The sequence below is a fragment of the Limulus polyphemus genome, unplaced genomic scaffold (genome assembly GCF_000517525.1).
Source record: "Limulus polyphemus unplaced genomic scaffold, Limulus_polyphemus-2.1.2 Scaffold3909, whole genome shotgun sequence".
Lineage (NCBI taxonomy): Eukaryota > Metazoa > Arthropoda > Merostomata > Xiphosura > Limulidae > Limulus > Limulus polyphemus.
In genome coordinates this window covers 7,426-19,937 of record NW_013669519.1, presented here as the reverse complement: position 1 = coordinate 19,937, position 12,512 = coordinate 7,426, and the positions used below count along the sequence as shown (strand labels likewise).

The 12,512-nt window shown below is 35.4% G+C and overlaps 1 protein-coding gene across 6 annotated transcripts in view; it reads right to left on the bottom strand.

The window, feature by feature from the left end:
- Positions 1-10,564, bottom strand: part of LOC111088508 (WD repeat-containing protein 27-like) — a 75,915-nt gene extending 65,351 nt beyond the window's left edge. For 2 of the 6 annotated variants that reach the window (XM_022398853.1, XM_022398855.1), the window contains exons 1-4: positions 10,457-10,564; positions 9,405-9,581; positions 8,056-8,203; positions 1,915-2,039 (exon numbers count right to left, since the gene is read on the bottom strand). In XM_022398853.1, the coding sequence (XP_022254561.1) occupies positions 1,915-2,039; positions 8,056-8,203; positions 9,405-9,557 (426 nt within the window). In that variant the 5' untranslated portion in view covers positions 9,558-9,581; positions 10,457-10,564. The other 4 variants (XM_022398854.1, XM_022398856.1, XM_022398857.1 and 1 more) reach the window with 4 other exon arrangements.
- Between the last annotated feature and the right edge of the window lie 1,948 nt (positions 10,565-12,512).

The window sequence follows — 12,512 nt, the reverse complement described above, 5'->3', positions numbered from 1 at the left end:
GACAGGACCACTCTGTGGGAAAAACCTGGTTATGATGGGATAAGCAATCAGCCACAAGATTCATAATTTTGGGAACATGACACCCCAGAACTGTCATGTCATAGTACAGGAGATCCAGTCTGAAAACACAAAGATCTGGACTTCATTTCTCCTTGCTTGGTGATATAGCTAATGACAATGAAATTGTCAGAATGAGCCATAAACACCCGCCCCCACAGGAGCAGAAGAAAATCATACAGAGTCCAATGAACTGCCAAAGGTTCCAAGATGTTGATATGGAGAGTAGCCTCCTAGACTAACCACAGAACCAAAATCTCTTAGGGAATCAAGGAAATCCCCCAACTAACCAAGGAAGCATTTATGAATAGATGAGACTTGGGATGAGGTGTAGGAATGGGAACCCCCTAAGTGGTCAAATCCCTGTCAAGCCACCAAGCAAGGTCAGCTCTGATTGAAGGTCAAAAGGTGATGGGATGGTCCAAGGGATCACAGGAGAAGTTCCACTAGTCAAGAAGCATCCAATGAAGGGAATGCATGTGCTCCCGACCCAAGGGAATGAGAGCTTCTAAGGAAGCCCACATCCCCATACGAGATAGAATCTCATGCACACAGAGAGAAGGAGAAGTTAGGCCCTTCATGACCACCTGCTCCTTATCCCAGAGCCAAGTGAAAAAGGCTGGGCCCAACCAAGATGGTAATTGAAGAGAATTCCCAAATGTATAAGATACTGCGTGGGAGTAGTAAAGGACTTCTCCAACTTGATGAAAAACCCCACCCAAGCAGATTCCCGAAGAAGTAAGTAGGTGTGAGTAACTGACAGAGTATGGGAAGAGGCAAGCAGTAGCCATTCATTCATGTAATGGTTAGTCAAAGACCCAGCAAAGACCCACACAAAAGAGCATACCACTCAACAAAACACATATGAAGCTGAAGAAAGACCAAACAGCAGTGCCCAAAAGTGAAGATAGAACCCTCGTGGACAAACTAAAAAAACAATGTGACATTGGGGCAATTGGAATATGAAGCTAGGCATCTGTCACATCGAACTTGGTCATCTAAAATCCCACTGAAGAGAGAGGTAGGACACAATGGTGAAGCAAGGTGTCTCTAGATAGGTATACAGGATTTCACTGAAAATATACATCATTACCAATATAAAATCTGTGGAATGCCATTTACACACAGATATAGCTCGTGTGCATATTTGCTACTTGATTAATTTATAACCTCATTGATCAATTATATTTGATTAATCAATTAATATATTGTTCCTTAAACCATATGTTCAGAAAATTAATATAAATAAAAAAAAAGATTGGTAGTTGATGCTGCCAGCTAGTTGCCTTCCCTTTTGTCAGAAGTTCAAAAAGTAAAAAAAGGGTTAGACAGAAGCTGCCATACATACAGATACCTTTCCTCTAATAAACAGCTCAAAAGAGAAAAAAATAAATAAATAAAAGTAGGTGGCAAGTGTTACTAGTCATTTGCTTTCCCTCTAGTAAGCAGTTCAAAATTAGTAACAGTGGCAGATAGCCTTAGTAGCTTTGCCATACGTAAAAACAATAACTTATAAAGCTAAAATTTGCAGAGCACAGATAGCCCATTATGTAACTTTGAGTTACATTTATTGTTGGAATAACTGAAAGCATTAGTAATTAGAAACACTAATTTCCAATAGTTGATTATTTTCATGATAATCATAATTTCAATTAACCAAATATTGGAATAATTGAAAATATTAATAATTGGAAATACTAATTTCAGTTAAACAGGTTAATCATAATTTCAATTAATTGATTAGTCTATGTGACACTTATCGAAGTAATCGCTATACATAGTTAATTTACTATATTGCCAAGCTCTAAGCATAATACGAGACACAATTAGTAGAATCATACAAGCCAACTACTGTACCTGAGTGCTCCAAACAAGAACAACTCTTGCACAACATAGTGCAACTAATGAACCATTCCTGTTCAAACAACAGTATGACACATGTCCAAGTCCTGAAACTAAAACTTTTCCTTTCAGAGGTTGACCTGGAAGAGTTTAAAATATTTCAGACTTTTATAGTTCCATTATCTCCATTTGAATTTTTATGTACTTTTGTCAGTAATTATTAGAACATTACAACAGATTAAATGATGCACGTCTATGTTACATCAGTTTTCTAGCTTATATACACTTACATACAACTTACATAATTCCTGCCAGATTAACCTATCATTTAACCTTCCTTCACTTCTAGTCTTATAAAAAGTGTTGAAAAAAGAAGATATTTTCCTATTTCTATTTTGGAATATTTATTTCAAGGGCAGCTAGACATCCACAAAGGTCATTTTTGTGCTAACATGCATCTTACTATTCTGGATACAAGATTCAAACTGTACATACAGCTAGGTCATTCGTATGATTTCTATTAGATTGTCATGTGTCACATAAACAGCATACCCTGAGTTATTTTACATCACATTTTAAGAGTTTGGATTTTCTATCTTAACTACTTCTATTATTTACCAGTACTGGTTTCATGTACCTTCCTCATTTTCAATAAAGGTCAATCTGTCATATAGAGAAACCTTCACCAACAAAAGTGATGTAAAAGTTATAATTTTCCTGCACTGAAAATATATTTCTGACAAGAACTTACCTCCTCTCACATAAATAGCTATTTTTTACTCATACCACAAGCCTTTTATCTCCCTCTACGTTGGAATTTACTGATTCCAATGCGTCTCTCATGTAAATCATAATGCGTCAACCCTCCAAAAATAAGAGTGCAACATACTCTCACGATGCATATGGCTCCCTCTATTCAATTCTACCAAACTATCACCTCGAGTTTTGGCACAAAATGGAAGCACTGGTTTTCAGTGGAAGGAAGGGGGAGGTAAGTACTTATCAGAATTACATTTTCAGTGTGGGAAAAATTATAACTTCTGATACAGTACATTACTCCAACTCACATAAATAGCTAGACTCCCACATTGAATAGGTCAAGGGACAAGTGCGAAGGAAAGAAAGAAGTATCCTTCGAAAGCATCTGAAGGACACTTCCTAAGATGAGACAGTCAGATTCTAAGATCTGATGTGGGAAACTGCACCACTTCTAAACCAAGTATATTTTTTGCCTGGGTGGAAAACAGAGGAGCACATCCAATTGGTCGGATAGTGATCCAAACCATGCAATATTTATGAAACTCTATCCCAGAAATTATATAAGTGGGTAAAATGAAAAGGATGTGCCCCAAGGTGTAGAGGGGTTAGGGCATGACAGACCATATGCGGCAAGTCAACTACAATCCAAAATCCAGGCCACTGGGTACAGACATCAATGTGGGGGGGTAGGAAAGAGGATCATACCAGTAGCAAGTCAACTACAATCCAAAACTCAGGCCACTGGGTACCGACATCCATGTGGGGGTAGGAAAGAGGATCATACCAGTAGCAAGTTAACTACAATCCAAAACCCAGCCATCTGGTGGGAGTGATAAAGAGGATCATACTATCTTCACCTCAAGTTCATGAGACTGGAGGGAATCTAGTACCCCACTGACTTATAAATGGGGCACATGTGAATATGATAAATTGATATATAGATTGATCTTGGAACCTGACATCTGGTATAGAAAAGATGTCTACATAAAGGTAAACCATATTCCTCAAAAGTGAAATTGACCAGAACCACCTCAAGATCATTAACATCCCATTAACATTGAGGGAAAGAACTATAATAATCCACAATTACCTCCACCATGACCTACAACACTAATGGAATATAAATGAGGGAGGAATATAAACATTTGTAATACATCTGTGAGAACTTATGTTGATTAGTTGTACTCTAAACTAAAAAAAATAAGTTACTCAGTCAAAGTCTTACTGAATTATGATATTCTAGAATGGCTTCAGGTGGAAGACGATAACCTGAAGAGGAAGAAAACTGCAATCCAATGCAAATAGTGAGAAGACACTCAGAACAAAGTATATGAGGAAAATGATAAGGAGGAAGAAGCCAATCGATTGAAGAGCCAAACCTAGTTGGCAAAGGAGGTAGGAGAAAGAACACAAACAGAGGACGGTTGCCAAGGAATAAAGAGGTGGGAACAGACACCACAGAAGAAAACCATGTAGCCAATATAATAGAGAAGAGAAGGTACAGGACATAGAAGTCTATCCAAATCAAGCATGTAAACAGAGGAGTTATCCTCACGAGCCGCTGAAGTGTGAGGGATGAAAATGATCCAGAGAAAGGAGAAGATGTGTAGAAGGATAAAGAGTACGTGAGATATTGATGGCCAATAAACAAGCCACTGACATCCACAGAGGGATAGGAGAAGGAAGGAAGACATAAAGGAAGGTGAAACATGGAGAACTGGGAGGGTGGTTTGAATGTAAGCAAAATGAGGCAGTGCAGGACCACATTAATAATCCCATCCATAAGGACAGCCCACCATAGCGGATGAAAAATCCAGAAGACATGTCCATAGGTAAAGTGTAAGAGAGGAAAATACTTGCAAGATCGGGAAAAACGAAAAATGTGGGACAGGACCACCCGAAAATCCAAGACTGAGGAGACAAAAGAACACCAATCCAAATATCAAGAGAAGAAATTCACATGACAACGAACAGTGGGTTGATCAGAGGAAAACCCTAGACCCAGAAACCAATGATGGGAAAATTCCATTTGCGTTGAGATGCTTCCATGTAGGGAGGATGAATGAAACAAGCCAGAAAAGAGGCCAACTGTCAGAAGCCAGATCACCTCACCAATGACCAGAGAAAAAACAGGTATGAAGAGTGAGGACAAGGAGGTCTGGATGAAACACCAGTGATTGAGGATAGCAAAGAAGGGATGTAGATAGAGGAAAAGGTAATGGAGGAGGAAGTTAGAGCTGGCAAAGCTATAGAAACCACAGCTCAGACAGCCAGGAAAAAGTTATCAGAAGGAGTGAACATGAAGTATCAAGGATGAATGAAATCACCTGGAGAAGAAGGAGAATGGGAGGATAGACAAATGTGTAGGTCCAATCCTGGTTGAAAACATAGACAGCCAGAGCAAGAAGACAAAGAACCAAAGGCCAAAACCAAGGCAATTTGTGGTTAAGGGATGTAGCAAAAGCATCAATGAGAAGAATACCCCACTAATGACAAAGCCATAGGAAAACAAAAGGATTGAGAGACCACTCCATCGGATAAATGTTGTCTGGCCAGAAATCTGATCCACAACAAGAGCGAAAGCACCTAGAACATGCAATGATAGGAATATCAATGTATGGGCCCCAAAATAAGATCCAATGTATGAATACAGAGAGATGAGGAATGGATGCCACCCTGGTGATTGAAGTCAAAATGAATCATTACCAGATGATTTCTGGTCAGATGGATAAAATTAACCAAATCACTACCTACAGCAAGAAGCTCTAAGACATTAATAGGACAAAACCTCTTGGTAACAGATTAAAAACCTCATTTCTTCCAGTTGATCGACTCATGGCCCCATCCCTGAAATGTGGAAAACTGTATGAGGAGGAGGAAGGGGATACTAGCCAACATGCAAGTCATATAAACCATCAATGCTGATTAACAACAAGGATAGGAGGAAGGGTAATAAGAGCCAACAAAGGATCTCTGCAAAATTCCACTGGTTGTGAAAAGCCCACAAAAGATTCCACATATGAGCTTGACCTAACGGGCTCAGGCTACCATGGAAGATCACATCCTCAAAAGCAATAAAACTTTGCAATCTGTAAACAAACTGAAAACCCAATAAATGAAGTCAAAGAGGAGAAGGTGGGCCCGATTAAGATGTGTGCTAAAAAAGAAAAACACCCAAATGGGCAAGATATTGGATAGGTCACAGTAATGATTTCTCCAACTGGATTAACAGCCCATAATACTGCCTCCAGGAGCAGTTGATAAGGGTGACAGGCAGATTCCTGTTTGGAACAAGCAAATAGTAGCCAGTCAACAAAAGAAAGAAGAAAGAACAACCCAAGAGCATATAAGTGATGAACAAATGCTCTGAATGCCTGAAAAAACATACAGGGCCGAAGCTAGTCTGAAGGGCTGTGCATGAAACAGAGAAACCACCCCGTAGAGAGTATCACAAGTGACAAAATAACGGGATATGCAAATGAGAATTCGTAACATTCCTCTTTGTTATCAATAAACCTGGAGAGAAAGCCATCTAAGGGTGAGAAATGACTATAAGGTAAAATTGGGCAGATTGAAAATTAGAATGAGGCGAAACAAACCTGATAGAGGCCACCAGTCTCTGGTTTAGGGCAACGATAACAAATAGCCTGGAGAAAGGTGATGAACATGTGCAATGGCCTGTACATGCAGAAAATCTTGTACCGCCTCGGACAAACAAGTTGGTGGCAGGATACCAAGTCATGGGAAAGGAAAAGGATACCAAGGACAAAGGAGGTGGTGAAACGAATTGGATGACATGTCCCTCTGATAAAACCCAAAGAACCCATGGAACTATAGTGAAATATTGCCAAAGGATAATAATATAGTCAAGCTCCCACTACATCAGAACCCTCTGATTAGTCTCCAGTACAGTTGGTGACATGTCCATCAACAATAAATAAAACAACAAGATGAGAAACCTCTGGAAGGGGGACAAAGGTAAATAAGGACCAGGATGGGAAAAGAATAGGGATGTGTCATGGCTCCAGCTGCAATAAATGTGCAACCAAAGAAGAATGGGTTGAATGTTGATGCTCAGATTACCTGAGATTCCAAAGTCACAGATACATGAACAAAAACATATCACCAAAGAAAATCCAGAAAAGAAAGAGGTGGCAAAAGTACCCAGGACAAGGTCACATCAAGAACCAGAAAATCCCAACTACAGTGAAACCACATGTGTAAAGTGAGAGCTGAAGGGGACAAACGAGCCAATATGGAAGTAATAGAGAATCATAGAAAAACAGGGAATTGGATAAAACATAACATACATGAGAAATCATGTAGAAAAATGTCGTATTAGGCCTAGCTGATTCTGCAGGAGGGGTAGGGAAAAACAAGATGAAATCCGGTGGTGTAAAAAGGCTATCAAATCTTCATCAGCCCGAACAGGTTTGACTTGTTTAGGAGGATTAGTGGATTAACCATATAATGATCAATCTCATGATGGATAATAGCAGAGAAATCCAACGATGGGTCTCCCCCATCTGCAGAATGCAAAAATAGTACTAGAGGTATAACACCCGATGTGAGAACATGAACCTCAGAATTCATTGTAGAAAAACATAAATCAAATCAAAGTGTTTGATATAAGATATGAGAGTGTGAGAAGAAAAAAAAATAAAGACTGGAAAATTAAGTTAAATTAAAAGATTCCTTCAGTGTAAAGAAAAAAATAATAATGAAGAAATCCCAATTAAGCAATTAAACTATTAAAATCACAATTCACACGAAGAGCACCAAAAGAAAAAACATCTGAACACAAGTACTGCTAAACAAAAAGTGATAGTTCAGTAGAATTTAATAGAAGGAGTCACATGCATCATGAGAATATGTCACATTCCTATTGGTGGGGAGGTTGACACATGATGATTTGCATGAGACACATTGGAATCAGTCAATTCCAATGGAGGGGAGATAGAATGCTTGTGGCATGCATAAAAATGAACAAGAATAGCTATTTATACGAGTGGAGGTAATGTACTGTATCGGAATTTCTGTCCTGGAACCATGAGTGATAGAAATAGTATGCTTCTCTGTACATGAAATTTTATACACTTTATGTTGGTGGCATCATTTGATTGGATGAAAGGCAATTACTGTAAGCTATCAACACGTGATTGTACTCTAATACAATTTATTTTCATAGAACAGAGGGGGAGAAAACCCATAATATTTGCATTTTATATCTACTTTATTCAATTTCTATCATTATTTCTGATGCTGTACATACATTTACACACACACATATACTGTATTCGCAAAGATATACACAGTTTATTTTATTACATTCTAAAAACAAGCATTTATTTTTGATTAAATCACAAAAATTAATGTCAAAAGCATTTTCAGTTTTACCATTTTCTGTCATCTTTTCCAACTCTTCCATATACCAGAGGATAACATTATCAGAAGAAGCTGAGCACAGAAGGTTTACTGAGGCACTCTCTGAAGTTACAAAACTCATTGCAGTGATATTGGTATGATGTCCCACAAGTAAGAGTGGCTATAAAATGTATTTAATGTACACATGTATTTAATACACCAAGATTAGTTCATAATATGTTGTTGTTTTTTCTTATCTAAATGCAATAAATCCAAGGCAGAAAATTTGTTTTAATAAATGTAACTTCACAATTTTACATCTCATTGAAGAAAACTTCACTAGATTATGTAAGAGCTATACTTTTATACAATCCACAATAGTCTAATTCCTAATGAAACTCCAATGGTTTGTTCCATGTTTAACAAGTGTCTCAAGTAATTTTGAAAAATATTTTGTGTTATTGATTATTAACCACAAAAGCTACACAATGGGCTATGACCAGTTTGATGTGCCAACTGCAAGTACTGAAACCCAATGTTTAGTGTTATAAGTTCTTAGACTTAACAGTGAGGCAATAGTGGGCTGCTTTATTACTAGTTAGGATCAATCATGGTATATTGCTTTATTATGTAATTTGTTAAAACATAAAAGTAAAACATTGAAATTAGCTTCCATTTTTTCAAATTTCCAAAAAGTCCACTTTTTTAAAATAATTCATGAAGGTAAGAAATTACAAAATACATTTGTGAAAAATTATATGATTTCTCTCAAATTTCGCATTCATTTTTTTCTTCGTGAAGAGAATATTTTTTAATCTCTAAATTGGCATGGAAATGGTCCTGGTTAAATTTTTGTTGGTTCTGAAAGACATTTCCATTGTGAATGATGTAAAAGAGCTCTCAAGCAATTGATTTTGGAGAAAGTGGGATTCTGTGTTGACAGCGATGCCAAGCACCATAGCTGCAAAGCATTCATCTGGGGGTGGGGCCTGGGGTGACAAAGTTTCCTCTTCACTCTCCGAGTCAGGCATATTGAAATTTCAACATATAAAAGCTAGGTTGTGATTGGTTGAGTGATGTTGATAATTGACCAGGGAACATGGCCTTAGGCTTACGAAAATAAGTGAATTTAGTCGAACATAGGCGAATGGAAAAAATCAACTCAAGTTTTAATTAACAAAAAATATTTTTGACATACTTCACATAAAATGCATGAGATTTATATATCACAGAAAGAGAGCATGTAATTGCATGACATTTGACAGGTATAATGTAAGTAGTTTTACACACAAGATTATTCTCTTACTTTTTAACTTTAAGTGAAAGTACAGTGTGCAAAAATTGAAAAAAAAATGTATTTGATAATTAAGATAAGTACATACCTTTTTAACTGCCACCTTTAAATTCCAAACACCAATGTCTTGTCCATTATTGATAGTTAGTGCTACATAGCAGCTACTACTTGCAATGACTGTGCCAGTAATAAGATGATTCCCCCATAACATGTGACAAGAAGACAAAAGAACAGACTCCATTTGCTATTGGTCAACTCACTTAAACTGGCAATAATGAGGGTAAAAAAAATTATTATAGTAACATTATAAGTTAAATTTATTTTTAAAAAGAACTAAATTATTCTGAAACAAGAAAGTTAAGAATTTATGATTTTGAAACCCAAATGTCAAGAAAAAATTAGCAAAATCTGCATTAAAAAGGTTTCTGCCATTCTCTATAGGAATTACTGCATTTAATTTTAAACTTATTTAGTTATTACCTCCATACACTCATCTTTAATTTAATCCAACCATCGAATCTAAGTTTTATAATAATTATAATGAATTTTCATGTAATTAGAAATCATAATTTAAAATAAAATATATAAAACTAACAACACTTGTTCTATGCAGAATGACAGAACAGCACAAGAAAATGTTAGTTTCTAGTAACATATTCACAGTGGCCATTGTTTATACTATTATTAATAAAGTTTTATACTTTTATAGCACACAACTTAGTTTCTCTCCAAGTCTAACTAAGCTTTCAGTTTCACAAGTTTAACACTACAGTACAACGTTTGATAGCCAGAATATGTCATGACTAAATCAAAAGTTTACCTTATGAAACAGATAAAACGTGGTTTATATACCTGTACTACACGTATGTAAACTGCTTTTTATCTGTTTCTGAACTGAACATGATATACTCTTATCACTATAAGTACATAATGTAATAATATATCAGAATCACGTTCAATTCATAATGTTTACCTTCCACTATTCCACTTCCACTCCAGTAAATAAATCAATGAATAATCATTCAGAAGCTGAGTGTGAGTATATTAATTTCTTATGCTAAGAGAATAATAGTAATACTAAAATTATTCTCTGTGTGTGTGTAATATTAACAGAAAGTGATAAAATATTTGTCCAATTACCTTAATAACAAATGAACATACACTTGTAACTTGTAAATATATCCCTAATTTACTATACGACATTCTCGTATTAATTCTCGCTAGCATCGCTACCAAAAAAAACATTTTTAAAATGTTCTGTTCTGGTCGATTCAAATATAAGCGTCACCTATGACTATTAAACTCTATAAATTGTTCAACCTGCTACCTAATTACTCCCTAAAATGTGTTTAAAAAATAAAGAAATCAATATTAATTAGACATTTACGTAGGTACACAACTGAATCACAGTTAACTATAAAGTATAAACTGTTAAAAAGAATTAGGTAGATAATTACTTCAACGAAAATATAATATTAAAATCATGAATATAAAATGTCTGAGTATTTCGAATTTCCATATGAACTTAAGAGTAAAAAAAAAAATTCTCCATAATCTTTTAAAATTTGTAGTGCATGCTTCGGGGATTTTAAACAGTTTAATAAAAAATAGAAAACAACCTTAATACTCCAGATCAAGACACACTTGCGGCCAAAAACAACCAGCAGGAAACACTATGTGTTATTAAACATCTCGAAACATTGCATTATTTTTTAAATTGGATAAATTCACTAAACTACACTCACTGTCCAAAGACTTTATGTTCGATAAGTTATTTTCAAACGTTTAAATATAAAACATACTGACAACTTCTTCAATAGAATTAATACGTTTTACAGTAACTTATCGTAGAACATCAACTATGTTATTTGTTTCTTAGTGAATTTATCAATTTCAAACTCTTGCCTTTAATATTGTTGCGTCAGCGAGTCACATGACACTGTGACGTAACGTTTCTAGAACTATCATGTTTTTTGTCGAATGTTCAAGTTCTTACTAGAAATAGGTTACGTTGGTATATAAAAGAAGGGAAGGTAATGTGTAGATAGATAGTGAGTAATTGAACTGCAGTCAGAGAGAGACGTATTGTTGTAGTTAACATTCGTTCGTTATTATAGTTTGTTATAACGCGACTGTTGAGAATAAGTGTATCGGTAAAGTTGTATTCGGAAAGAATAAACCAGTTTTATTAAGTAAAGAACTTGTGTCGGTTAAGTTTCGTCGGAACGAAGTTACGGAAAATTAATTAACAAACGGAGACGTAACAGACCTATAACTGGAACTATTAACTTAAATGTTGACAACAAGAAGTTTAGACCTATAACTAAAGCTATTAACTTAAATGTTAAAAAAGAGAAGTTTAAACCTATAGCTAAAGCTATTAACTTAAATGTAGACATCTGTAGGTTAGGCCTATAGCTAAAGCTATTAACTTAAATGTTAAAAAAGAGAAGTTTAAACCTATAGCTAAAGCTGTTAACTTAAATGTAGACATCTGTAGGTTAGGCCTATAGCTAAAGCTATTAACTTAAATGTTAAAAAAGAGAAGTTTAAACCTATAGCTAAAGCTATTAACTTAAATGTTAAAAAAGAGTAGTTTAAACCTATAGCTAAAGCTATTAACTTAAATGTAGATATCTGTAGGTTACACCTACAGCTAAAGCTATTATCTTAAATTTTTACGAGCAGAAGTTAAGACCTATAGCTGGAGCAATTAACTTAAATGTTGGCAAACAGAAGTTTAAACCAATAGCTAGAGCTATTAACTTAAATGATGACAAGCATAAGTTTAGACCTATAATTAAAGCTATTAACTTAAATGTTAAAAAAAAGAACTTTAAACCAATAGCTAGAGCTATTAACTTAAATGTTGACAAACAGAAGATTAAACCTATAGCTAAAGCTTTTATCTTAAATGTTGACGAGCAGAAGTTTTGACCTATAGGTAGAGCTAATAACTTAAATGTTGACAAACAGAAGATTAAACCTATAGCTAACGCTATGAACTTAAATGTTGACAAGCAGAAGTTAAACCTATAGCTAGAGCTATTAACTTATATGTTGACAAACATAAGTTTAAACATATATCTAGAGCTTTTAACATAAATGTTGATTAAAAGAAATTTAGACCTACAGCGAAAACTATTATCTTCAATGTTGACGAGTACATGTTTAGACCTATAGATAGAGCTATTAC